General features: G+C 40.0%; 1 protein-coding gene across 1 annotated transcript; it reads left to right on the top strand.

The window, feature by feature from the left end:
* The first annotated feature begins 110 nt into the window (after positions 1-110).
* FAM162A (family with sequence similarity 162 member A) lies at positions 111-27,991 on the top strand. Its single transcript, XM_017676850.3, has 5 exons — positions 111-341; positions 20,374-20,496; positions 22,862-22,970; positions 25,634-25,742; positions 27,727-27,991. The coding sequence occupies exons 1-5, from the start codon at positions 308-310 to the stop codon at positions 27,817-27,819; spliced, it is 468 nt and encodes a 155-aa protein (XP_017532339.2). The 5' UTR covers positions 111-307; the 3' UTR covers positions 27,820-27,991.

Below are 27,991 nucleotides of genomic sequence, written 5' to 3'. Positions count from 1 at the left end.
CTTACGTGCAGGCAACCATACAGCAAAGGATCACGGTGCCCACACCCACAGGGGCAGCCTTAACTAGGGACGCCTCCGGGATGCGGCCCCCTCCGGGCGAGCGGGCACGACGCCCGCGCATCCGCCCGTCACGCACGTCCCACACGCCCGCGCGCCGCGCACGGCGCGCCCGCCCCGGCCGCAGGGCCCGCAAGCCCCGCCCTCTAGGGCGGCCTTCGCCCTTCCCCTCGCTGCGCCCGATGACATTAGGCGCCCTCGCGCCGTCGCCGCATCGGTGGCGCTGTGCTGGTCGGCGGAGAACGCGGCCATGGGAAGCCTCCGTGGCCTGCGCCTGGCGGCGGGTGAGACGCAGGCTGGGGTAGGGCGGGAAGCCAGCGTGGCTGCGGGAAGTGGAGGAATCCTGCAGCCTCCCCGGGCCTGGTGGTTGCTCAGTTCCATCACGCACTCCCCTCAGGTTTCTCGAATCCTACCCCCAAGGTAGAGCAAGGGCTGAGCGAGCAAGTATTCTCAGACACAGGGGCCGGCCCGGAGTGAACCTCGCACCCAGCTCCCACCGACTTAACGACCTCCTGCTCGCCGACCCCTCGCCCCAACCCCATTCCCAGCCTCCTCTGAGCTCAGTTCTTAAGGCACCTGCCATCCTTAAAACTCCCCCATTGCCACACTCAGCTTTGCACCCTAACCTCTCCCGTCGTTACTCTACTTGAGAACTGAGTCTCCGCCTCCGGCCCCCACGTCTCCCCTGCTCTCAGAAAGCCTCGAGTGTGCGGTTTCCTATTTAGTTTCTGATTAGGAAAGGGATTTAGTGTCCCACAGAATAGTAGTAGTTGTTTTCTTAAGAAGGGGGGGGTGCATTTAAACAGTTCTACAATGAAGTGCTTTGAATTTCTTGGAGAAAAGTGTTACGTAAATACAGAATCTGCTGTTTGTTTTCCTAGTAGACGTTTGTGTTGTGCCTATTTGGAGTCAGCTTAATTCCCCTTCTTGGAGAACTAGTAGAGCCTTTGCTCATAGGGACTGAGAAATGAGGCTGTTTGCCTCTTGGCTCTTTTCTAGGTACAAGGGCAAATCACTCTTTTGGTCACCTTTATGAGTTTTGATAGGATGTAATGATCTTTTATTCCTTGGTTTCGAATTATCAATAAGTTGTTCGATTCAAATTTTAAAGGAAGAATTGGCCCAAACTTGCCTACTGAAATAATATAAATATACATTGCAAATGTAAATGAAGTAAGGTGTAAAAAAAAAGTTATCTTTTACATGGCTTATTTTGAGTTCTAGTGGAAAATGAACTGGAAAATGTGTTTCCGACTGAAGAATATTATTTGCTTCCTTTAAAACAAACACCACCTCCACTAAGAGAGATTGATTTCACTGATTTGTTCAGCTTTGTTAAACCAGTTCACCTAAAATCTTTTGTTAACCTTTTCAGCAAGGTAAGTGAAAAAATCCTTGGTCTGTAAAAAAGAATAGACTGCGTGAAAGGGACTTTGACTACATAAGAATGAAGACTGAGTATTTTGTAAGTAGTTATCCTTTTGCCTTGAGAATATATTTATGCATTATAACGATTCCAAAGCCTGTCTGTAGACTTTGGTGTTTAAGAACTTCACTGTTGGATGTTCAATCAAAGCAAAATTCCTTGAGCAATTTAAGAACAATTAATTTTACTAGGTAGATCCACTAAAGACGTTATATAAGCAACTTTTTCCAAAGAACCTTCTCTGAATGTCTTGATGTTTTGTGAGCAACTTGAAGCAGTCTGCTCTCTCACCCACTTTTGCCCATTTTATAGCTAAATACTTGGGCCTAAATTATTTTACTTGGTTGATTTCTCATAGTAGCCTCCTTAGGAAAGTCTTACCATCCCCCCCCATGTTACAAATGAATAAACATAGGTCAGAGGGTTAAATGACTTGTCCAAGCTCACTTTGCCATAAAATGTTAGAGCCAGCAGATGAATCAGGGCCCCCTAATTCTGGAACCTCTGCTCTTTGCTGTGTTCAAGCTGCTTATTGAGGCTATGTGTGTATTGTATGTGTATTTGTCAGGGCTCATTTGGGTCTCTGATGTGATTGAAATGAGAGTCATGAAATGCAGATGTACTTGTGAAATGGAAGCACACATTCACGTGCAGATGGATTTTCAACTGTGAGTACTGATTTTAAGTCAGTCTTAACCAAAGGAATAGTAGCTTAAATAGGAACATAATCTAGGCTTACCTCACTTATCCAAAATATTATTTTGAATAAGATGCTCCAGATGAGTGAAATTTCAAGCAGCCAAAGCTTTTCCTTTAAATGACGGATATTTATTTTTTAATTGTTTCTTTTGGAAATCTTTGCTATACTCCCTTAACAAACAAAGCATAGGCTTTTATGAACTCGAATTTCTTTATTGTTTTGCAGATATAGCTGTAGGTAAGGTCATGGTTGGTAACTTGCCATTCTTGGACCCTTTCACAGAGGAGAGGTCCTGTGAACCTCTGAAACTATATTCAAATTCTTATGATTATATATACCTGTGTTGGGAAGAGAGGGTTCGTAGCTCATATCCATTATTCAGAGCAGTCTGTGCTAACTTTAAAAGCACTGATACAGTGATTTGAAACTAAATGGCTGCTGTGGGTTCCATGAGGGTGAAGCCTGAGTCTATTTTGTTCTAACCAAATCCTCAGCACTTAGCAGTGTCTAGCTTATGGTTTAACAGATGATAGATATGTTTGGAGTAATTACTTTTAATTATTTTAATAATTACTTTTAGAAATCATTATTTTAAATTATTTTTAATAATTCTACAGAATAATTACTAGGTCAAAGGAATGGAATGGCTTTCCATTACACCTTCAGGATAGTTTTACTGCCCTAAACTCCTTTGACTTACCAGCAGATTTTTAAATGAATTTATTATTATCATTAGTATACAAAGGCAGTGGACCATGGGCGGCCTCCTTGTCAGTTTAACACACATTCCATAACATTAGTATCAAGAGATAACTTAGAAGTCCTGTAGTCCAGGCTTCTGACTCTACAGATAAGGAAACTCAAGGCCCCAGAAGGGAACTGACTTGGTTAGGGCCACACAGGCACAAAGCTGGGCATAACTGATCTCTCCTGGCTACTATTTTGGTTTTATTTCCACTGCATTCTGTGCCTTCATTGTTTCTTTTGTTTGTTCTTGCTAAAAAGTTTGTGGTATCAACAAGGTAAAGTATTATCTGATTATGAAAAATGTGTATGTTGTATATGAATACAGGAAAAGGTCTGGGACAAAATATACCTAAATATTATCCTTGGATAGTGTGATCATAAGTGCTTTTATTTTTCTTCATACATTGTTTTAGCTTCCAAATTTTCTGTAATGAGCAAGTGTTACTTCTATTACGTAAAGTTTTTTTTTTTTTTTAAGAATGGGGAGACAACGTTTGGCAAGAAAAGGGCAGTGAAAAGGAAGAATCTAGAGGATGTGAATTAGGTTTGGTACAACATCCCTCAGTAAGAGGGACCACAGACGAAACTGGTCACTAGTTCAGAATGAAAAAAACACTAATATTGTTCCAAGCCTATGGGGAAGGTTGAGAAAACAGATGGGGAGATAGGGAATCTTTTTCTGTCACAGAGCCAATTTAGGTCAACAGCTAAGGCCGAGAGAGTTGCAAGTTTCCATTCCGCAAAACGGGAATGGGCTGAATGTTGATGGAAGGGAAAAAATACCACCAAGGAGTAGCCCCATCTCACTGAAGTTTGGCCGCCAGATACATAGAATTGCAAGACTTTTTTCCATAGTTCTCCCCCAACTTAAAAACTGGCCAGGTTCCAAAGGTTTATTTGGAGATCTATTTTTTGAACTCTAAAATTTTTTTCCCATAGAAATAATTCTGAAAATGGTGATTAGGGTTTTAGCCAGCTCAGAAAGCTCATAATGTCAATCTGTCTTGCCCGTTTTTCCTCCCTAGTATTTTTCACATGTCAGGTCTCTCCATTAGGAGCCCACTTAAACTAAGTGTGGCACCACCTAAACGGAGGTTTCCATATTCATGTCTTCCCACTCCCCCTCCCTTCACCCTCTTCTACCTGCACTCAGGTGATAAAATCACTATTGTTATTGTTGTTTTCCTGCTTAAAACTTATATCCCTGTTTCCCAAATCCTTTTTGGAGTGTGGCAGACAAAAGGAATCTCACTGTGGAGGAGCATGGGTAAGCACAATACCAGCGCCAGAGTGAGAGCCAGTAGGCAATATCATCACTTAAATCCTGAGCCCTAGAATGTCAGCATGGGCCTCATGAACTAGGCAGTTAGGCTTGTGGGCACTGCTGGCCTGGCCGGCAGATTCAGACGGCTATGTCACATACAAGAGCTGGGCAAATCAGTTTGAAGCCAGAAAAAAATCCATCCCTTCTCAGAATAGTTGCAGACAGGGAGTATCCCTGTCTGGTCTAATCATTGAAAAAAGCTCAGAGCAAGTTAATATTTGAGTTTGTTTGTTTGTTTTGTCACCATCAGCCTTTAGGGCAGCCTAGCTTTGTTTCTAATGTGGAAACTAAATCAGTGGTTCCCTCTTCTAAATGAACTATGGAGGGAAATGAGTTCTAACTTAGGTGACATGGTAACCCTAATTTAGTCATTCTTCTTTCTGTAAGGTCTACTGAGCAGCTATAAACATTGGACATACTATTTCACTGTGATTATGAAACACCGTATTGCTTAGACAGTATATGTGTATGGACTTTGCCATCCTGGAAATAATCATACATTTACTGATTCACAAAACAAACTTCTTTCAATGTTCCTTTCTCTGACTTGCCCTTTCTTACCACAGCAAACAGGTTGGGACTAGCAATATTTTATTTGAATTTGAAGGGCAACAGGCATTTGTGGGCTAGCATGAGAACCACCTAAGTATTTAGAGTAAAAAACCTTTATTTGGGACATGAAAAAGCATTGTTGCCCCAGAAACAGGCTGCTTGTCCAAGCTGAGGTCATGGTACCTGCTGGCCTGGAACACCAGGGAAAGAGAATGAGGTGGTTGGGCCGACAGTCTCCCAGCCCTGCGGAAGGGTCAGCTCTGTGAGCTCCGCGTTCATTGTGAAATAATCAGACAGTGGCTGTGTATCCATGAGGCATAGCAAGCTGCTGTGGAGGAGGGCTGAAATACAGCCTTTTCCGCACGGGTTGAGAGGAGGAGGTAAGGCAATTGTAGGACACTTCACACTACATGTCATCAAGTACTGAGTGGCTATCAGAGACTCTGTAAACTCTGAAATCTGTGCATATTTTAATACATTCCACAGGGATTCCAAACTTTCAGTGTAACGAGTCACACAATATTAATATGCAGATGTTAGAAATAGAGTAGAGCTTTTCTGTAGTTTAACTGCCAAAAGGGATTTTTGAGCCCCGATACAGATATAGGTATTAAGCTCTGCAGGTTGTGCCCTGGTTATTCACATAGGTTCAACAGGGACTCTGGCTGATTATGTTGAAGAGCAATGATCTTCAAACATTACAACACACTAGAATCTCTGAGAGTTTTGATTGAAAAGTACTGCTGCCAGAGTGGGATTTCACTGGGAAGCCCCTGTACGTTGTTTTTGTTGTTTTTTTTAAGGGACTGTGGTGATTACAGTCTGCCAAGTTTGAAATCCACTTCTCTAGAGCAGTGCTTCTCAAACATTAGTATCTATAAGCATCACTTGGAGTGGTTATAAAAACATTTTTCTAGACCCCACCCAGGAGATTTGGGGTGGGGGGCAATCTGAGATTTTGTATTTCTGTTAAGTACCCAGCTGAAGCTGAATAGCACTATTTTACACTTTAGAGTATGTGGTATTGGTTTCCATGTGTTTGGTACACAGTAAGTACTCATCAACTGTTGAGTGAATGGAGTGGTGTCTGTTAGCTTCTTAAAATCTAATGCTCATAGGAATCACTAGGATATCACATTAAAAATGCAGATTCAGATTCTCTGGTCTAGGGTGGGAACTGAGAGTGCATTTCTAATAAGCTCCCAGGTGATGTCAACCATGTTTGAGAATAGCAAGGTATGACAAGATCTATACCATTGTGTAATTTTTTTAAAAATCTCATTTCCACCAAGGTACATTAGTTAGATGACTTTTATCTGTCCATCTTTGGTCTCCCCCGGTTGGGAGAGGAACTCTTTTCTTTTTCTATCCTATTCCAAAAGCATATTGCAGTGTGAGTAAGAGTGGCATTTTTTATAAAGGTAATATCAGATTCTCTCTTTTTTAAATATTCAGTTTCAAGTAAATATAAAATATTCATAAATATGTATAAACTAAAAATAATAAGATATTAATACCTAAATAACCATGTTTTAAAAAATATTCTTAATTTGGAATAATTTTAATTTAAAGAAAAGTTGCAAAGATAGTACAGAGTTCTGTAAACCCCTCACCCAGAGTCCTCTAGTGTTAACATCGTATATAACCACAGTACATTTGTCAAAATGAAAAATTAACATTGGTACATTATTGTCAACTACAGGACAGACTTTATTCAGTCTCACCAGTTGCTCTACTTCTGTCCCATTTTCTGTTCCAGGATCTTGTCCAGGAAACCACACTGTGTCTAGTTGTCATGTCTCTACCTCTTCTGGTCTATGACAGTTTCACATTCTTTGATTTTCATGATCTTGATAGTTTTGAAGAATAATGGTCAGGTATTTCATAGAGTGTCTCTCAATTTGGGTTTGTTTGATGCTTTCTTATGATAAGACTAGGGTTACAGGTTGGGGGAAGAATAAATAGTGCCCCTCTTATCATCATATTGGATGGTATATGATGTCTACATGATTTATGACTCCTGATTTTCACCTTGGCCAGTTTGTGTCTTCCTTGCAAAGTTACTATTTTTCTCTCTTGTACTCTGAAGCCAGTCACTAAGTCCAGCCCACACTCAAGGGGGAAGGAATCCAGAGGGAAGAGTATCTACATTATTTGGGATCTTCTGTAAGAGATTTGTCCCTTATCCCCCATTTATTCATTCATCTAGTTATTTATATCAGTATGGACTTATGTGTTTTATACCTTAAGTTATAATCTGTTATTACATTTTTTATTTTGTTGCTCAGATTATTCCAGTATAGGCTCTATCAGGTCATCTCCTGTGGCCCTTTACATGCCCTCTTCCTTTGTTTTTTTTGAGGTGTGTTCTATCATATACAGCAACAATAATAGTATTATACACAGCAGTAATAGTAATATAACTCCATTTGGGTTCCCAAACCTGATTCCAGTGTGTGTACCTGATTAGGTATGTGGGAGGGGGGGTCTTCTCACACATTACACCAAGCAATTCTTGAACACCAGCAGGGTGTCCGAAAACTCAACTCAATTCTGCTGCTATCTGCCCAGACACAGCACCAGATTCCCCAGGTTAAGGGCTCCGTCCTACAAGACTGCCCTCCACCCCCAACTCCAGATGCTGGTCACAAGCCCCAGGCTGTTGCCTGTGCTTCTGACCTACCGACTACAGATGGGAGGTTCTGTTAGGAAGGAGTTTGGTTCCATGATACAGAGAAGTCAGATAGAATGAGACATGAAACTAAAGAAATCAAAGCAAGTTTTACTACACTCTGTAACAGGGCAGGCCCTCACCTAGTGTCTGACAGGCCCCTCATATTTAGGGAGATTTCCTTTTCATGGGGACTGCAAGGGGTTTTTAGGAGGGGTAATGTTCTACAAACAAGTGTTGATGGATGGGCTGGCAGCGATGTAAGCTAATTTTTACTGAGCATGCTTTTTCCCAGAATTCTGATTGCCCAGTAAGGGGCCCTAAACTGCAATGCCGATTTATTTTAATAACTTTATAGTGAGGAAAAGTAACTTCAGGACACCCCAGAAGCATGCCCAGTTGGACTCCACCTTGTGGAATTTCTTTGTGGTTTTACTCCTCCTGTTAGGAATTTCCTCATTGGTGGAAGCTATCTGTAGTCTTGACCTCTCTCTAGTCAACCCGACCTTTCCTCCTGCTTATATCTGGCTTCTTGCCTAACAGTTCCAGTGACCTCCCCCTTAGGTTCAATTAATTTGCTAGAGCAGCTCACAGAACTCAGGAAAACACTTAGGTTTACCTGTTTAACGAAGGATACCATAAAGGATACAAGTTAACAGCCAGAAGAAGGGATCCATAGGACAGGGTCCCAAATAAAGGAGCTTCTATCCTTGTGGAGCTTGGAAGCATTTTGGTTCCCTAAGCATAGCTCTTCCTGAGAAGCAGGATCCAAGACAGCAGAGTAATAAGCTCTTCTTGGGTTTTTGTGAGGGCTTTGTTGCATAGTCGTGATTGACTAAATCATTGGCCACTGGCTGATTCAGCCTCCAGCCCCCACCCTTGGGTGGATCCAAAGGTCTCTCATTAGCATGACAAGGTACTCTTTTCCCCTTTAAGACTGCAGTGTTTTCAGAACTGTGGATGAAGACCAACTATACCTGGGAAATATATAATTGGTCTTATGAATGACCAAATACGTATTTCTTATGACTCATTATATCGTATTTTTTAACACTTCATTACTTTCTCGCACTACAGGGTGCCCCAGATTCATCCTGTATTTTCTCTGTCCCAGCTTAAAATCAGTCATTTTCCTCCAAGGAGTCCTTATTCCTTTTATTGGACAATAGTATTAGAAACCAAGATCTGGGCACTAAGAATGCTTGTTGCTAGTGAAGTAGCACTGAATCCAGGCCCTCCCAGTGGGTAGAGGTAGGAAATACATGTATGTATATTAACCCATGTGTACACACATACTTCTCATTATGTCTGTATCTATCCAATCTCATATTTCTCTTTCTAAATATATGTTACATGTATATATTAGAAATACATGTATGTAAAGCTAAAGTAGTTCATACTGAGCTCTCTGACTGATCCAGCCTCACATTCGCTCCAGCTTTCCACCCTTACTTTTGGAACGTCTTTCTCTGACCATGAGAAAGGTTCTGTTTTCGTATTGTGAGCCCCCAGACCAACAGTATAGCATCACCAGGAAATTGTCAGAAATGCTAATTCACAGGCTCCACCCATATTTGCTGAATAATAATCACCCATTATTGCTGAGTCCAATAATCTGTGTTAGAAGTCCTCTGGAGGATTCTGATGCACGCTACTGTTTGAGAACCTCTACTCTTAAGATTACCTGGCTGTTTGCCAGTCAGATCCTTAGAGGCCGCAGTGAGGCTTCATCTTGACTTACTGCTGGGCCCCGGGGGATGTGGACCTGGTTAGCAAGAGACAGGCTGTCATTGCAGCAAAAGGATTAATGGGCTGTTCTTTTGGGTTGTATGTTTGTTTTTAACTGTGATCCACCAGAGGATAGAACATTTCTGGCTTGGATGTCTGGAGGGGTGTATTCTATCTGTCTGAGATAGAAAAAGAAGTCTTAATAGTGATTATCAAAACTTTTTTATGGTTTTTTTGTAATGCAAAATGAAAAGCAAAATCACATCAAGTACTTCCTAATTTTTTAGTGATGTTGGTTTTTTAAAATTATTTTTACATTTGTTATTTCTAATATGCATATCATTTTTTGTATTTGTTTTAGTCAGCATTTATACTTAGGTAAAAATTACTGGCATGCAGTGTGAAGTTGTAATAACAAAAAGTTGGAAGGTATTTTCTTACGTAGGTGCACCTCTCATGATAGTTCCCTCACCTTCTCCAGAAGTGGCATTCTCAAAGAAAACTTTACCTGCTACCCTGTCTAAAATTTCACACACACACTCCCATTCCAAACACAGAAACACTTCATGTCCCCATTGTTGATTTTCTTTCTCTGGCATTTACTGTCTAACCACGTATATATACTTTCTCTCCAATAGAATGTAAGTTTACTCGGTTGTTATTTGTTGAATGAATTAGTATCTCCAAAAATGCGCTTAATGTGACTGATGGTAGGTAGGTGTACATGTTAGCATTTTTGCTTTATCATTACCAAACTGAGCTGAGAGGCAACTTGCCTTCTACTAAACTGCCTCCATCTATTCTCCTAAACTGCCACTGTTCTCATCAAAAGGGATGGGGAAAGGCAGTAATACCTAAGGAAAAAAACGAATTGATCCTTTTTCTGTTTCCGGTTCGGACAACAAAGTCCTCCTTGCTCACTGCTAGTTAGCCCTGCCCCTCTCTGTCTCAGTGCCCACCAGAAGGGAACAGGGGAGGATGTTGTGATGGGGCCTTGTAGGTCACATTAAACCATTGGTTCTCTGGGGAAGACGAGAAAGCCCTAGAGATGGATGGTTTGATGGTTGCACAACTATGTGAATGTTCTTAATGCCACTGAATTGTACACTTAAAAATGGTTAAAATGGTAAATTGTATGTTATGTGTATTTTACCACAGTTTTTAAAAAAAATCCCAAAACACAGTGGTTCTCAAAGTGTAGTTCTGAACCAACAGTAGCAGCTTCTAGGAACTTGATAGAAATGCAAATTCCCAGCCTCCACCCCAGGACTATTTATTCTGAAACTGGAGGTAGGTGTGCCCAGTGATTTGTGTTTTAAAAAGCCATTCAGGTAGTTCTGATACACACTGAAGTTTGAGAATCACAGTGTTAAATAATTTTGTTTTAATCCTGAGAGATATGAAAAACTATTGAAGTGGTTCATAAAATTTCCTCATGTGCTGATAACTACATAAATTTACCTTGGTCAGAAATGCAGACCACCTTTGGGGTAAAATTGAAAAGTGCTCTGAAATGTTTTGCAGATTAATGTTTAAAGTAGTGTTTCAAACACACACTTAATTTGGAGTGCCTGCTATGTTTCAAGCATCTCACCACTCATATTTGTTTCTCTACTTGACGCTCAAATCAGCCCTGGTGAAGTACATTCTACATCCACATTTAAAGTGAGGAAACTAGCTGAGATCAATTATAATTCAACTTTCCTTATAATGGACACTTGCTGCCACTAGGTGGCACTGATGGTGTGGTTACCCAGACTCAGGCAAAGCTTTTTGGGATTGCAGACCTAGAAAGAGGACTGCAGATAACCACAAATTTTTACACAAATAGAGGTTCCAACATCTGGCATGTAAGAGTTAGGTCCTCTGAAAATCCACTCCTATGTAAAAGCAATGAAAACTGCCAAAAATTCTTAAAAGTCAGCTTTTTCAGAACTCTAGAAAATAACCAGAAGCTTGTGACAATCTGAGTACCGTTTTTCATTCAAAAATGACTTAATCGCAGTAAGAACGGCAAGCTTTGTGGAGTTTTAACCAGTTCCTCTCTCCTCAGCCTCACGATAACCTTGAAAACTAATAGCCTCACAATTACAGTAGCTGTAAAAACCAGCTGTTGAGCAGGCACTGCAGAAGACAGAATAGATTTGGAGCTTCCCCAAACCCCAACCCCAGAGAATTGTTACTATTTGGCCTGTCTGGCAGTTACCCCCTCACACCATAGGGCTTGCCCCCTTCCCTTTTTTTACAATGTGATTCAGAGCTAATTTAGTGGAACAGCTCCCCCACCCACCCCAGAGGATGCCCAGATCCCTTCATCAAAGGCTAGCAAACTTACTGGTGGAAAGCAGTTAAAGAAGTCTCTGTCCACTTATTAGCTGACCACTAAGCTAATACAGACTTCTGTGTCAAAACACAAGAAAGAATACAAGGGAATATAGGTCAGTTGAATAGAAATAAACCCTCACATTTATGTTCAGTTGATTTTCTACATAGACCCAAAATAATACAATAGGGGATAAAATAATCTTTTCAACAGATGGTGTTGGGAGACCTTGATATCCACATGGAAAAGAATGAATTTGGACTCCTTCCAGATACAATAGCTAATATTAACTCAAAATGGATCACAGACCTAAGTGTTAAAGCTACCGTATAACATTCTTATTTGATAACCTAACAGTAGTCTTTGTGAATGTACATGACATCAAAAGTTCAACAAAAGAAAAAATGAATAAGTTGGAATTCATCAAAATTAAAAATTTCTGTATTTAAAGAATATTTAAAAAGTGAAAAGATAACCCATGAAATGGGAGGAAATTTTCTGTATCATATATCAGACAAAGAACTTGTATCTAAAGCATATGAGGAACTCCTACAGTACTAATGCAAAGAGCCCAGTTAAGACATGAGCAAAGGAGCAGAATGAACATTTCTCTAGAGAAGATACACAGATAGCCAATAAGCACCTGAAAAGATCCTTAACATTACTTAGTAAGAAAATAGATAATGAGATACTACTCACATCCACTAGGGTGGCTTTAATTAAAAAAACATAGTGTGGGCCAGGATGTGGAGAAATTTGAACATTGCTGATGGAAATGTAAAGTGTTGCAGCTCTTGGAAAACAGTCTTGCACATCCTCAAACAGTTAGGCACAGAGTTACATATGACCCAGCAACTTCACCTCTTGGTGCATATATGCCCCCAAAGAAATGAAAATAGATATTTATTCAAAAACTTGTACATAATGTCCACATTAGAATTATTTATAATAACCAAAAAATGGAAACCACCTAAATGTCTATTGACTGACTAATGTATAATTGAAACCTTTGATATCTATGCAATAGAATAAAATGTCAGTAAAAAAAAAATACTGATAAGTGCTACATGGATAATCCTCAAAAACATGCTAAGTGCACAATGAACTAGCAGAAAGAGAAATCAGGAAAAGAATTCCATTCACAATTGCATCAAAAAGAATAAAATACCTAGGAATAAACCTAACAAAGGAAGTGAAAGACCTATACCCTGAAAACTACAAGACACTCTGAAGAGAAATTAAAGAGAACACTAGCAAATGGAAACTCATCCCATGCTCTTGGCTAGGAAGAATTAATATTGTCAAAATGGCCATCCTGCCTAAAGCAATCTACAGATTCAATGCAATGCCTGTCAAAATACCAACAGCATTCTTCAATGAACTAGAGAAAATTGTTCTAAAATTCACATGGAACCACAAAAGACCCGGAATAACTAAAGCAATCCTGAGAAGGAAGAATGAAGCAGGGGGGATCTCGCTTCCCAACTTTAAGCTCTACTACAAAGCCACAGTAATCAAGACAATTTGGTACTGGCACGAGAACAGACCCACAGACCAGTGGAACAGAATATAGAGTCCAGATATTAACTGAAACATATATGGTCAATTAATATATGATAAAGGAGCCATGGATATGCAATGAGGAAATGACAGCCTCTTCAACAGCTGGTGTTGGTAAAACTGGACAGCTACATATAAGACAATGAAACTAGATCATTGTCTAACCCCATACACAAAAGTAAATTCAAAATGGATCAAAGACCTGAATGTAAGTCATGAAATCATAAAACTCTTAGAAAAAACATAGGCAAAAATCTCTTGGACATAAACATGAGTGACTTCTTCATGAACATATCTCCCTGGGCAAGGGAAACAAAAGCAAAAATGAACAAGTGGGACTATATCAAACTGAAAAGCTTCTGTACAGCAAAGGATACCACCAATAGAACAAAAAGGCATCCTACAGTATGGGAGAATATATTCATAAATGACAGATCTGATAAAGGGTTGACATCCAAAATATATAAAGAGCTCACGCACCTCAACAAACAAAAAGCAAATAATCCAATAAAAAAATGGTCAGAGGAGCTGAACAGACCAAAGAAGACATTCAGATGGCCAACAGACACATGAAAAGATGCTCCACTTCCCTAATCATCAGAGAAATGCAAATTAAAACCACAATGAGATATAACCTCACACCACTAAGGCCCACCACCATCCAAAAGACAGACAACAAATGTTGGCAAGGATGTGGAGAAAGGGGAACCTTCCTATACTGCTGGTGGGAATGTAAACTAGTTCAACCATTGTGGAAAGCAGTATGGAGGTTCCTCAGAAAACTAAAAATAGAAATACCATTTGACCCAGGAATTCCACTCCTAGGAATTATCCTAAGAACGCAGCAGCCCAGTTTGAAAAAGACAAATGCGCCCCTATGTTTATCACAGCACTATTCACAATAGCCAAGAAATGAAAGCAACCTAAGTGTCCATCAGTAGATGAATGGATAAAGAAGATGTGGTACATATACACAATGGAATACTATTCAGCCATAAGAAGAAACAAATCCTACCATTTGCAACAACATGGATGGAGCTAGAGGGTATTATGGTCAGTGAAATAAGCCAGGTGGAGAAAGACAAGTACCAAATTATTTCACTCATCTGTGGAGTATAAGAACAAAGAAAAAGCTGAAGGAGCAAAACACCAGAAGACTCACAGAACCCAAGAATGGACTAACAGTTACCAAAGGGAAAAGGACTGGGAAGGATGGGTGGGAAGGGAGGGATAAGGAGTGGGGGGATGAAAGGGGGCATTATGATTAGCATGTATAATGTGGGGGGGGTAGGTACAGGAAGGGCTGTACAACACAGAGAAGACAAGTAGTGATTCTACAATGTCTTACTACGCTGATGGACAATGACTGCAATGGGGAATGTGGGGGTAACTTGGTGATGGGGGTAATGTAGTAAACATAATGTTCCTCATGTAATTGTAATGATACCAAAATTTAAAAAACCTGCTAAGTGAAAGAAGCCAGTCACAAAAAGCCACATATTGTATGATTCCACTTTTATAAAACATGCAGAATATGCAAATCCATAGACAGACATTAAATAGTGGTTTCCTAGGACTGAAGGGAGGAAAAAATGGGGAATGACTGCTAATAGATGTAGGGTTTCTTTCTAGGGTAATGAAAATCTTCTGGAATTAGTAGTGTTCAGCATACATCTTTGTGAGTAAGCACTAAAACCACTGAGCCATACACTTTAAAAGGATGAATTTGATGATATGAGATTATGTATCAGTAAATGTTATTTTTAAAAAGAAGAGAGGAAAAGAGGAAATTGTGTTCCTTACCAGCTTTGGAAGGTCCACCTCTGTAACCATATTTCATCCCTATTACGTCTCCCATCTCTCCTACTGCTCCAAACTCTGGAGCTATAAAGACAGCCAGGTAGGAATCTGCAACTTTAAAGGTATAGGCTATCTGTCCACTTACAACAAGATTTTTTGGAACTACTTGAACTCTCCTGTGAGCTTTTAACCACAAAGCTGTGAGGGTACACATTCTGTTGCATTAAAGACAAGCCTTGGGCATTCCTGTTTTTGTCACCCAGAGCATCATGAAATGCCAGGGCCCTGTCAGATTTTTTACTTTGTCTCTCCAGCTTGATTTTGTGTTCCATTCTTCTTAAGAGTGCTCCCTGTCTTCCATGTCCTACAGCCCTTAGGCCTCTTGTGGTCTCCTGACTGAATCCTATAAGGAGCCCTGGTCTTTCTTACACAATGACCTCCATATTCAAAATTACCCTCTTTTCTTCCACCCTCATCAAAACTATTTCAGTCTGACTCCACTTTGATTTCTGGTTAATTACTGACTTATTAACAATTTTCACACTAAAGCTGAAGGTGAAAATTGCTAATGAAACTCAGTTCTTAAGCATACATTTATTTTACATAAGAGTGTGTTTACTAGCTTTGCTCACCGAAGAGTCCTGGAAGCAATGGCCAACCCGTAACAGTTAGCCTCCCTAAGGCATCTCTAAAATATTTCCTCTTTAAAGGAGCCAGGGCACGTTGGAAGAATGTCCGATTCCAGATCGGGGGCAGGAAGCATTCAAAATGAGCCCAAAACATCTTGTCATAGAGTAAGGAAGCTATCAGGGATCACTCACCACATGTTGAAAGGACTTAGGAACCAACTTAGAAAGCTCCCCAGTGACTAAATGTGGGAATAGCTGAAGATCAAAAAAGAAAAATAACTTGACAGGACTTAGCATATCACGTGTTAAAATTCAAGAGGTCCTTATGTTATTTTTAAACAAAAGGTCACCTTTGGAGGTTGCAGGGACACTAATTCATTAATTTGAAAAGTACCAAGTAATGGGAAAGAATCAAGCATTTGTTCAACATTTTCTTTATGACTTTTATCTTAGAATAACCAAATAGTTAGTGTAAAAAAGAATACTACCCTAATTTTTTGCATTCCCTGATGAAACAGTAGATCTAAGTAACAATCACTAATGTCGGCTAAAAAAAATTAAATGAAAGAAAGATTAATGAAGAACTTTATAAGGGATGAGTCAGACTGAGCATCTGATCAATCTTAATCTCACAAAAAAAGACAAAATTGATGTATACCTCTTGTGCTACAATAGGAAGTACCATCCATGACATATTCTTGCTAAAAATTCTAACTTCGATCTGATGAAATCTCAAAAATCTGTTTACAAGAAATAAGTGAGTTAGAATATGTTAACACCATGGGGATGCAATCAGCAAAATCTAAAATAAGGGAAATTCTATAAAACTAATGACCTAGTTTCTTCAAATAAATGATGAAAAAAGAGGGGGGACCTATACAGTATGCATCAACCTTATTCTATGTGCACCTCTTTAAATCAACTGTCAACCAAGAAACAGCAGGCAATACTGTAAAAGAAATAAAGGCCTTTATTTGGGTCTCAGAATTTTAATCTGAGGAGCACAGATGCATCAACCAGGAAGTATTCCACCTGCACAGGGAAATGAGGGGTTCTTGTAAGAAAGAGGAAGTAGGGGCAATTATATGACCTGGATAGGGAAGGAGGAGGAGAAAAAGAATTATTGACTGGCACTAACAGGCCGATAACAACTGTTTGTTAGCTCTTTGGTGTACTGGTATGCCTTCACTAACTACCCAATCTCCATAAAGCTTTTTCTTTATGGTCTCTGTTCAGATACCTATTGCCCTGTTGATTTTACTAGCAATTACTTGGTAAAAAAAAGAAAACTGTGTTTCTGGCACAGTTCAAAAGTTCATAAGTAGGAAGGAAAATGGAGCTTCAGAATGGAGTTTCATGTCCAGAGATTTTACACAATTTTACTCAACTGTAGTAAAAGTTTTTTGAGCCCACTGGGGAATTGAATCATACATTAACATAATGTACCAATATTAAAGAAATATTTTTAGTTATATTAATGGTTTTCTGGATGTGAATTTGATAAATTTATGTTTTGAGATGCACACTGAAGTATTTATGGATGAACAAATAGGATGCTTGGGGTTTGCTTTAAAATAATCCAGTAAGCACCCAGTAACTCCATTCCTAGAGTTTACCTAAAGAAAACAAAATCCCTGGTTCAAAAAGATATATGCACCCCTATATTTATTGCCACATTACTTACAATAGCCAAGATATGGAAGCAACCAAAGTGTCCATCAATAGAATGGATAAAGAAGATGTGGTACTCCTACCCAAAGCAATTTACAGATTCAGTGCATTCCCTATCAAAATACCAATGGCATTTTTCAGTGAACTAGAGCAAAAAATCCTAAAATTCATATAGAACCAGAAAAGACCCCAAATAGCCAAAGCAATACTGAGAAAACAAAGCTGGGGGGATTACCCTCCCTGACTTTAAGCTATACTACAAAGCTACAGTAATCAAAACTATGGTACTGGCACAAGAACAGACCCATAAATAGTGGAATGGAATTGAGAGCCCAGATATAAACCACACATATATGGTCAATTAATATACAATAAAGGAGCTATGAATATATAATGGGGAGAAGACAGCCTCTTCAATAACAGGTGTTGGGAAAACTAGACAGCTACATTTAGGAGAATGAAACTGTATCCAACTCCATACACAAAAGTAAACTCAAAATGGATTAAAGACCTGAATGTAAGACACGAAACCATAAAACTCTGAGAAGAAAGCATAGGCAAAATCTCTTGAACATAAGCATGAGCAGTTTTTCCTGGACACATCATCTTGGGCAAGGGAAACAAAATAAAAAATGAACAGGTGGGACTACGTCAAATTGAAAAGCTTTGTACAGCAAAGGACACCATCAACAGAACAAAAAGTCAACCTACAGTATGGGAGAATATATTCATAAACAATCTATCCAGTAAGAGTTCAACATCCAAAATATTTTAAAAACCTAAATGCTTCAATAAGAAAAAATCAACACAATTAAAAACTGGGCAGAGGACCTGAACATTTCTCTGAAGAAGAAATACAGATGACCAACAAGCACATGAAAAGATGCTCGACATCACTAATCAACAGGGAAATGCAAATCAAAACTACAATGAGGTATCACCTCACACCAGTCAGAATGGCCACTATCCAAAAGATAATAAATAACAAGTGCTGGTGAGGTTGTGGTGGGAATGTCAATTGGTACAGCCACTGTGGAAGGCAGTATAGAGGTTCCTCAAAAAACTAGAACTAAAAGTACCATATGACCCAGTAATTCCACTCCTAGGAATTTACCTGAAGAAAACAAAATCCCTGATTCAAAAAGATCTATGCACCCCTATGCTTGTTGCTGCATTATTTACAATAGCCAAGATATGGAAGCAACCAGTGTTCATCAATAGACGTGTGGATAAAGAAGAGGTGGTACATATACACAATGGAGTATTATTCAGCCATAAAAAATTCTGCCATTTGTGACAACATGGATGGATCTAGAGGGTATTACGCTCAGTGAAATAAGCTAGGCAGAGAAAGACAAATATCATGATTTAACTTACTGTGGAATCTAAAAATAAAATGAACAAAATAGCAGTAGACTCACAGACACTGAGAAATTATGGGTGGTTACCATGCAGGAGGGTTTAAGGTGGGTGGGGAGGGGGATAAAAGTGCACAAAAATTTCATTCATAAGTTGGTCACAGGGATAGATGTGCAGCATGGGGAATGTAGTCATTGGTTCTGTAACATCTTTCTATGTTGACACATACTAACTGCACTATAATAATTGAGTAGCTGTTGACTCACTATTGTTTATCTGAAACCAATATAATATTGTATATCAACTGTACCTCAATAAAAAAATTGAGAAGAAAAACATTTGGAACAATACAATCTTTCATGGAGCCAGGACAGAAGTCATTTACTTGCAGTGCCCTGTCAATGTCGTCATTGTGGCATTTGAATCATTTCCATGCTGACATAGTGGAAGATGCTGCAGGCCAGTTGTCAGCCCCTTGGGCTCCTGTCCTGCCTCTGTGACTGAGTTGTGGGGGCCATGTCCTCTGGCTGCACTCTTGGGACTTGAGGAGGAGGCTAGAAAGGATGAGTTTTGACACTCTTTGTAGAATTCTACCTTTTTTTGTATATTAATGGGACTGGGGAAACCAGACTCTATTCCCATCCTCAGTGCCTCTGCCAGAGTTTCTTTTGTTGTTCTTTATGTTTTTAAAGAAATTTTTCACATGGAAGACAATGTGAAGGCTGAATTCATCTGTACCTCCCAGACCTTTTAAGCAATGCACACCTGGGGCAAATCTGAAGTGGTACTGCTGGTTCCCATAGAGAAGGGAGAAGTTGAGTGAGTTAAGTCTTGAAAAGACATTGAAATTCATGGCATCCACTTCTGCCATGCTTTCTGATTTTTCATGAGAAGCGACCATTTTAAAATTGTACAGGACCTGAAGATGATGACCTCACTTTTTGAGAGTCCTATTTCCTAACTGTTGAATTATGACAGCCCTCTTGAAAATAAACATAATTTTAATGTTTGTTGGTTTATGCAAATAAAAAGCTTTTCCCCCAACCTCTCCTCACATTAAGAAAGTGGCAATGTACACTGTCCTAAATTTTAAAATGTCATTTGTTGGTTTATTGGAACAATAAGTTTTAGTCTGAGGAAAAAAATATTCAGTAGGAGGCAGGGAGTGAGTAGGATTCAAATGAAAGTGTATTTATTGGTCATGTATTGATAATTGCTGAAACCAGGTGTGAGTACATAGAAATTTGTAATATTACTTTAGGTGCTTAGAATTTAGACTGTAAAAATAAACTATATATATAAAATAATAGTTTTATACTTTTATATATATATTATTTTTAAATTACACATAATTCATGACTACATCTAAAGTTGATTTCTAATTGGAGAATTACGGCTTAAAGGAGCAAGGCTTCCTAGAGCACCTTGCTAGCCATTGCAGCCCCCTATCCTGAATTTACAAGAACAGTGCTGACAGCCAGGCACCTTGGCTTGTCACCTCTGAGAGCTTCTAATCTTTGTTTACACAGCTCAGTGCCATAATATGTATTATTTCCACCATTATTGTTATGACAGGACACATATGAGAAGTACTTCTCTAAAACTTACAACAGACGAAACATGTTGTAAATGACTCATTTCCTAATCAGCAAAATGTATTTTAAATCAGCACCGAGCATAGCACCTTAAATGTATGTATAGCTTACATAGAGAGTAGTGTATTTTTTAAATGACTTAATTTTTATAGATGAAATACCTTGCAGGCATTTCTCATTTTGAGACAATATCAGATTTTCCTTCTCTGAAACATTTTCCCTCTTTTCTAGGAAGTTGCTTTAGGTTATGTGAAAGAAATGTTTCCTCATCTCTAAGGCTTACCAGAAACACTGATTTGAAGAGCATGCATGGATTTTGCACTAAACCACAGGAAACTTCAAAAGCTCCATCCTGTAAGTTTTTATTAGTTTTTCCTGGTAGGACAAGGGAGCTCCCAAAGAGTGAACTTGGAATCAAAGGAACCTAAAAGAGAGGTGGTCACAAGTTCTCCCCATCATACCCTACCAGGTAGTTCAGGCCTCCCAAATTGTATTTATATTGGTTGTGCTCACAAATAACAATGATTTCTTCATTTTCCTTGTGTCATTTTCATCTTCTGCCTCAAGGATTAGACTGGAGCTTTTTTGTAGGAGAATAGATGTAAGTAGTAAAATATCAAAGTAAATAGTGGTCTAGAAATTATCTTTCAAGGAACCCTAAAGATGAAGTTCAAGAATGCTGTTTTCAGTAAAATATAATAGGGCTAAGCTCTGCATTGGCCATTAATTTCAGCTGTGTTTAGTCCTGTCCCTAGCTCAAACTTGTCACCATCACCACCAGGGAAAGAAGAAGCATAATATATAAACTGTAGGGTCTCAGGAACTACTTGGTTGTTGTTTCTTCACGGCGTGCCCTAGGGCCAGCAGGTCTGGGGGAGTGGAAAAGAACTGTCGTCAAAGAATTTCTATCAAGAACTTAAAAATGTTTATACCCTTTGACCTGGTATTTCACTTCTGGCCATCTATCCTGAGGAATAATTCCTCCATGTGGGAAAAGCTTTGAGTGTAAAAATGTTCCCATTTTTTATATAAAATAGGAAAATGGGAAAAAATCTAAATGTCAAATAATCCAGGAATGATTAACATATTATATATGTTAGACCTGCTTGATGAGATTTTGCAGCTGTTAGAAATGGTGCTTATAAATACCTCGTACTAGCATGGAAAGTATGTCATGTTAATGAACAGAGCAGGTACAAAATTTTATATTGCGTTTAAGTGTAAGATGATGTACATGTAAATTATACATAAATATGTACTTAAATCAGGATGAGACTTAGAAAATACACCAAAATAAAAATACAGTGATTATGCCATGACAAGAGAATTAGGGCTGGTTTTTTTATCTTTTCATATTTATACTTCCTGAATTGTCTTTAAGGGGTATATAGTACTTAAGGTTTTTAAAAGAGAAAACTGTAGAGAGTTGTGCCAAGTGCTGGAAGGGTTAAAAGGTAAAACTACAGCAGTACTGTTTGTAAACCTGTTTTCTTGCCTTTGGTTCTCTAGAATTTTTTCCTGATGACTTGCCTTTTGGTGTCGCCTTCTGATGAAGTGGAAGGCACAGTGTAGGCAAAGGTGTGGAGGCAGAAATGAGTGTGGTGTGTAAGTGACAGTCAAGGACATGGTCTGTCTGCAAAAAAGATGTAGGCACTACATAGAAGTAGGAAGAGATTATCTGCCAGGTCCCTTCTAGCCCTGGCATTCTGTGATTCCTTTTCTGCTCCCCATCTTCAGTGACTTTCCCTGTTTTTGAGAGACTTGTGCACTCTGAGGTTCTGTACCTTTCTTGTTCATCTGCCTCTTCGGCCACTCCACTTTCCTTGCTGCCTTTCTCCTGTCGCCTTGTGTGGGTCATGCTCCAAGGCTCAGCCCTTGGCCTTCCGCTCTCCCTTTGGTGTTTACTTTTGTTGGTTTGATGGCTATCTCCACTTCCAACTTATCAGTCAGACCTACTCAGATTCATAAATTTAGGGTCTCATAGCTCTGAAGTGGTATTCGTGTTCTTTCCTTCCCTAAGTGGTTCTTTTCACAGTCTCCTTACTTGGGTTAACAGTACTGCTTGTCTTAGTCATCCAGGTTGGAGGTCCTTCAGGATTTCTTCATGGTCTCTCAGTTACCCTCACATTGACTTGTTTGTCCTCCCACTCTTCCAGCTCCAGGCCACACATACTGCCTCACCCTGGTATCACAGCCTCCTGTTTGGACTTGTTGCCCACTCTGTCCAACCGAGCTTTCTCTCCCAGACATTGTCTTCCAGATTAATCTTCCTGAATCTTTGTGTTCCTTGCTTCAAATGTACAGTCATTCCCAAGTGAAGTCTAAAAACTTAGCCTGCATTCACGGTCTTTCATAATCTGATTTTACCTTAAAAAGTTTTTCTTATTCTACTGAAGCCATACAAGCTCCTCACTGTCCTTCCTTGTTCATCTTTACCTTTATATCTTTATTCATTGTGTTCTTTCAGCTTTCAAAGGCTAGGGCTTATGTTTGGAAATAATGCCTTTATTTAACCTCAGTCCTCACAAAATTTTGGAATCTCATTTGAGAAATGGGGCATCCTAAGAAATTGCATTCAAATAAAGTTGTAGTAAGCTTGAGGTTTCTCAGTGGTTCTGTTTAGTGAGTACCTAAAAAGCACAAATGCCATTTTCCTATTGCTAAATTTGATAGTCATTATCTCAAATAAGAAAGATACCTTGTCTTGATTTTCTCACAGACACTTACAGCCACAAAGTGCCACTACACAAACCTACGGACTGGGAGAAGAAGATCCTGATATGGTCAGGCCGCTTCAAAAAGGAAGGTGAAATCCCAGAGACTGTCTCGTGAGTGCTCAACTTAGGGTTGTAAGCTGCTTTTATTTCTGATGTTTTAAAGGAAAAGCAGTTTCTCTGAGTCTACTTAAAACCTTGCAGCCAAATTTTAGGACAGTTTTCACTTCTCTAAATGTTTGCTTTGTGGCAAATACCTGGAATAAAAACAGTGCAGGAAAAGCTGTGTCTTCTCATTGGAGCTATATAGAGCCTGATGAAAGCTGTCAGGTGTTCGGAAGTCATCTGATGTGATTTGGTCTCCTAGCTACAGAAATGGGACTAAATGGTGATGTTCACTGTTTTTAGTTTGTTTTTATTGCGAGTGTATTGGTTAGGTACCAGTGACAGTAACTGTATTCCATAAAAATCTTCTCAGGTATTAAGCCGTAGGCATATAAATATTTAAAAGCAACATATTATCTTTCTAGTGTCCAGGAAAGAGTGTCTCCTGTCACCAGCATCTTAGACCCATCTGTGGCTGGGACTGTGGGACTGTTTCAGTCTGTAGGTGACAAGCACAGATTCCACTAACTCAGGATTTCCCAGCCTCAGCACTGCTGACATTTGGGCCAGAGCATTCTTTGTTGCAGGGCCTGGCCTTTGCATTGTAGGCGTTTAGCAGCCTCCTTGGCCTTTTTGCTGCTTAGATTCCAGCAGCACGTCATTGTGGCAATCAGAAGTGTCTCCAGACATTGCCAAATATTCCAAGGAGGTGGGGGGCAAAATCATCCCCCAGTTAAGAACCACTGCTCCAGCCTGATGTCAAAGACCCTGACAGGTTTGCATCCTGGCCTAGAGAGATTTTGAGGAATGCCTCTGTGGGGCATCCTTCTCTCCAGGGACAGGGACTTGAGACAGAGCTCCTGGAAACATACCCTTCTAGTGAGAAACTGTTCCTGGAACTTCTGGCTTCTGGTTTCAGGTGATGACTGAAAAAGAGCTGGGTTCATTCAGGACATCTTTTTCCAGGAAGATAAGTAGTATTGGCTTTCTGTTTACAATAGTCTTAACAGAGCCTGAATTTGACTGCTTCTGGAGTCCTAAGACATCAAGGTCTTGCCTGTGCCCTAATTTCTTCCTGAACATCCAGCAGAAAAGAATGTGGTATATACTCATAGCCCTACTAGGTACTATGTGGACTTTGCTGTGGAACACTTTCCTCAGTCTGCCATGTAGGTGATTTCCAAGATCTCCTCAAGCCAAAAGTATTAGCTAGTGAGTCACACTTAGAAGGCTCTTCTCTTGGCCTGGGCAGCCATTTATCCCTCGGCTGGCAGTCCCGCACGGGTGCTGCTGAGCTTGCTCATCTGCCTACTCCCTGGAGGATGGAGGGCAAGTTCTTGGCTGTATTCAAACACATTTTACTTTTGAACATTCCCTCACATGTAAACTGTTGTCACTTCTCATGAGGATCACAGCCCTTCAGTTGAAAATACCAATTCACATAAAATATTGTCAACATGGGTAGTTAGTTTATGGTTGGCAGGATCGCAGATGCTCTTAATAGAGCATCACCATCCTTAGCAGTTGTCCCTAGTTCTCCTACCCTGTAGGCCCAGCTTCGAAGAACTCTGTCCACATGGCTGCCTCACTTGGTCCCAGCTCTTACACGTGGCACATGTACTTCTGGGGTTCTCCTGCCACCTGCCATGTGCCAGACCATGTGCCCCCTTCTAAGCATTTTTGAAGTACTTTATCCCCATAATTTCAAAAGCAGTATGTGCTAAAAATCATCTAAGGATAATCAGTTCTATTTACACCCTTACTGAGTAGACCAGTTTTCCATCCTGGGCCTGCTAGGAGTCTACATGCTCTTCCCTGAGGCTTTGCCAGATACTCAGGTAATAGAGCTTCGACTTGCTGCTTACCTACAGAATCGTAAGGTGGAGCAGCCTTCCTGTTAACTCTTCCTCCGTTGGCCTCTTAGCCTTCCCATAAGCATGATGATCCAATCTTCAGTACTCTGCTAAGGCACATGGGTCTGCATCAGTGGGCAGGTTAGAAGAGGCACTTGCTAATAAAAGCGCAATCTCAAATTCACTGTTACTCAATTTTAGCAAAGCATTAGTTAAAAGGCAAACATTAAGGGAGCACTGCTTAAATGCTCTTACTGCTGTTGCAGGTATTCTCGCATCTCATCCGGTTCAGACAGAGCAAAAGCTGGGCAGAAAGAGCACATGTTCCACTTTCTCCTGTGTTTGTTTTTGGTCTCCATTGTGTTTTCTGTTGAAGCTTGTGAAGCTCATTGCAATATCTGTTTTTCAGGCAATCATTATATCACATATCTTCTTAAGAACCCCAGGGAGAAAGAGCAGCTGGTCTCCCTGTTAACATCGGCTGCTCATGTCACACCTGAGAGCCTAAACTGAAGTCCACCGTGTCAAGAGTGGATTAACATGCCTCACTTTTTTTTTTTTTGCTTTGTTCCTGGCTCCACTATCTTCACACTCTTTTTCTTACTTTAAATTTGTACTATCTTACTGTATTTTATATGTAAAGTGAGTTGTGAAAATGTCCCATCCTCCCTAAGGTCCTACAAGATCTCTAGGCCCCACCTCCTTTTTTATTTCTAGGTACCACTCCCCTTCTGATTTGTGGTACAGTGAGTTTTATATCCTGCTGGCAGCTTTACAAAGAGAATATTAACTTTCTCACATGATGCCATTGTATTGTAGGTTTGAAATGCTCGATGCTGCGAAGAACAAGTTTCGGGTGAAGATCAGCTATTTAATGATTGCCCTTACAGTAGCAGGATGCATCTTGATGGTTATTGAGGGCAAGAAGGTGAGTGTCCACTTCCTCTATTATCTCTGTTTTCCACAAAGGATCTTGAGGAAATCGGGGGTTGACCCTCATATTTATTCTCTGAGAAGAGGAGGCTACTTTCTATACAAGAAATGATAAGAAACAAAGTAAGACATAGTAGGGACAAACCTGGGATGTCATGCCCAGGATAAATAGCAAATACTAAGGTGAAGGACTAAATTAGTTTGGTGTAAAGTAAAAAAGTGTTTAGTTATCACAGATGTCATAAATAATGTGAAAGAAGGAACGTGAAACAATAGATATAAGAAACTAACATCTTGTAGGGTGCTAGTTTCACGGTAAAGTTGCTCCCGCTCATTGAGTGCTTATTATATACCATGTACTGTCAAACTCATGTCATCACCACAGTAACCCTGAGAACCTAAGAGGTAGGTTCTCTTATTGTCCATGTTTTATAAAAGAGGAGTCTGAATGAGCGGGAGCAACTTTACCGTCACCTCAGGTCTAGGTTTAAACTGACTGCTATTAAGTGATGGGGTATAAATTTAAAGCCAAGTTTACAAGTTACCAAACTTCATACCATTCTATTTTGTGATTGAAATAGAGTTATTTTTATGTGTGGCAGCTCTGGTCACACCATCATTTTAATACCATGTCTGATTCTATAAATCACAGCTTCTTTGTGGTAAGAGATGCCTGGTATCTAATATCAAATATTAAAAGGTTCTTTTACAAACCCAGTAGTAACTGACTTATCTCCACTGAGTCCAGAGTAAAAGGAAATGAACTTGTGGCACTTTCTCAAGTCTTGGAATGGAAAATACCAACCCTTTAGGCTGACCTGGGAGTCCAGTGGACAAGTGTGCAGTCAAGAGAACTCGTCAACGTTCTCTTGACGAGTCTGTTCCTGCCCTGTTGCAGTTTTTCTCCTGTCTCCCTCTTTGCCCTCTCATGCTTAGTTCTCAGATTGAAAACTGCAGAAGCAGTTTTATGCATAGGACACAAGGGTTTCTAGAATTCTGAGAAATCCACATTTACGTTGTATACTAGATTATACTGAGTTTAAGTACTCCAGAAACAAATTACTTCCTGGGATCTCCTCTAGCCTTATCCAAAGAGTATACAGCATGTAATTTAGAGGCATCCTCTACACCATAAAATTTTATCATTTGTCATATGTGGAACTATCCATTTATAAAAAGCTGGTAAATGCTACTGGAAGAGAACTTTTGAACTTAGTGCCACTTAGAAGAGAGAAGTAGCCATTGTGTTTTGTCCTCACCATCCACTTATCATTCCCATTCTCCCCACTTCCCAGCACCTACTTCTTTACATGTGAAATTAGATATAGAGGGTGCTCGTTTCACTTACTTGGTTTAAGCATTTTGAAACTGGGCTGTTAACACAAGCTTTACAGTAATGTGCCAAGCCCCCTGGAGGGGAAGGCAGCAGATGGTTGCCCTCCCCCACTGCCGTGGTTCTCAGAGGGTGGAGAAGTAGGACAGATACTGCTGGAAGTCATCAGTGGGAGTACTTGGTCAAGTCCGGGGTCCCCAAAGCTGAATGTTTTTGGTAAAAGAGGAGGAGCCAAAAGAGTGCAAGTGTACCAATGAGTTGAGGCAGGAGAAACGGTTGTAAGGAAAGAGAGGAGGAAAAGGGATAGATACGGAAACAGGAAGGTACGGAAACACTAAAGGGAGTGTGAAGGCAAAGCAAGGGAATAAACTGCAAAGGAAGAAGAGAGGCTAGATTTGAGGAAAGCAGCAGAAAGGAAGAGATGGTAGAGGTGTGGCCTTCTGTCTCGTACTTGAGTGGCTGGGCTACTGTACTGTGAAGCATTAGAGGGAGCAGAGGGTGCACAGAGGGGCTGCTGTGCCCTGGGTGCAAGCGGCGGACCGTCCCATGCCTGCACTGTCCTAGTCCACTGACTATCAGTGGGGGATAATGGTGGCCTCCCCAGACTGGTACAAATAATCATGGGTTCAAATTTGTTTCACTTTAGGCTGCCAAAAGAAATGAATCTTTAACAAGCCTGAACTTAGAAAAGAAAGCTCGTCTGAGAGAGGAAGCAGCTATGAAGGCCAAAACAGAGTAGCAGAGGTACCCTGCTGGCTGGACTTTGAAAATCCAGGAATGATGTGGCAGAAAACAAGCCTGAATGAAAAAATGTGATAATGAGGATCCAGGTCACAAACGTACGGTTTGCACAAACTTACAGCATTTCGTAGTTCTGCTCTAGAAGTACAAATAAATTTTCTTAAGAGAAA

The sequence above is a fragment of the Manis javanica genome, chromosome 3 (assembly GCF_040802235.1).
Source record: "Manis javanica isolate MJ-LG chromosome 3, MJ_LKY, whole genome shotgun sequence".
Lineage (NCBI taxonomy): Eukaryota > Metazoa > Chordata > Mammalia > Pholidota > Manidae > Manis > Manis javanica.
This window is presented reverse-complemented; position numbering and strand designations above follow the sequence as displayed.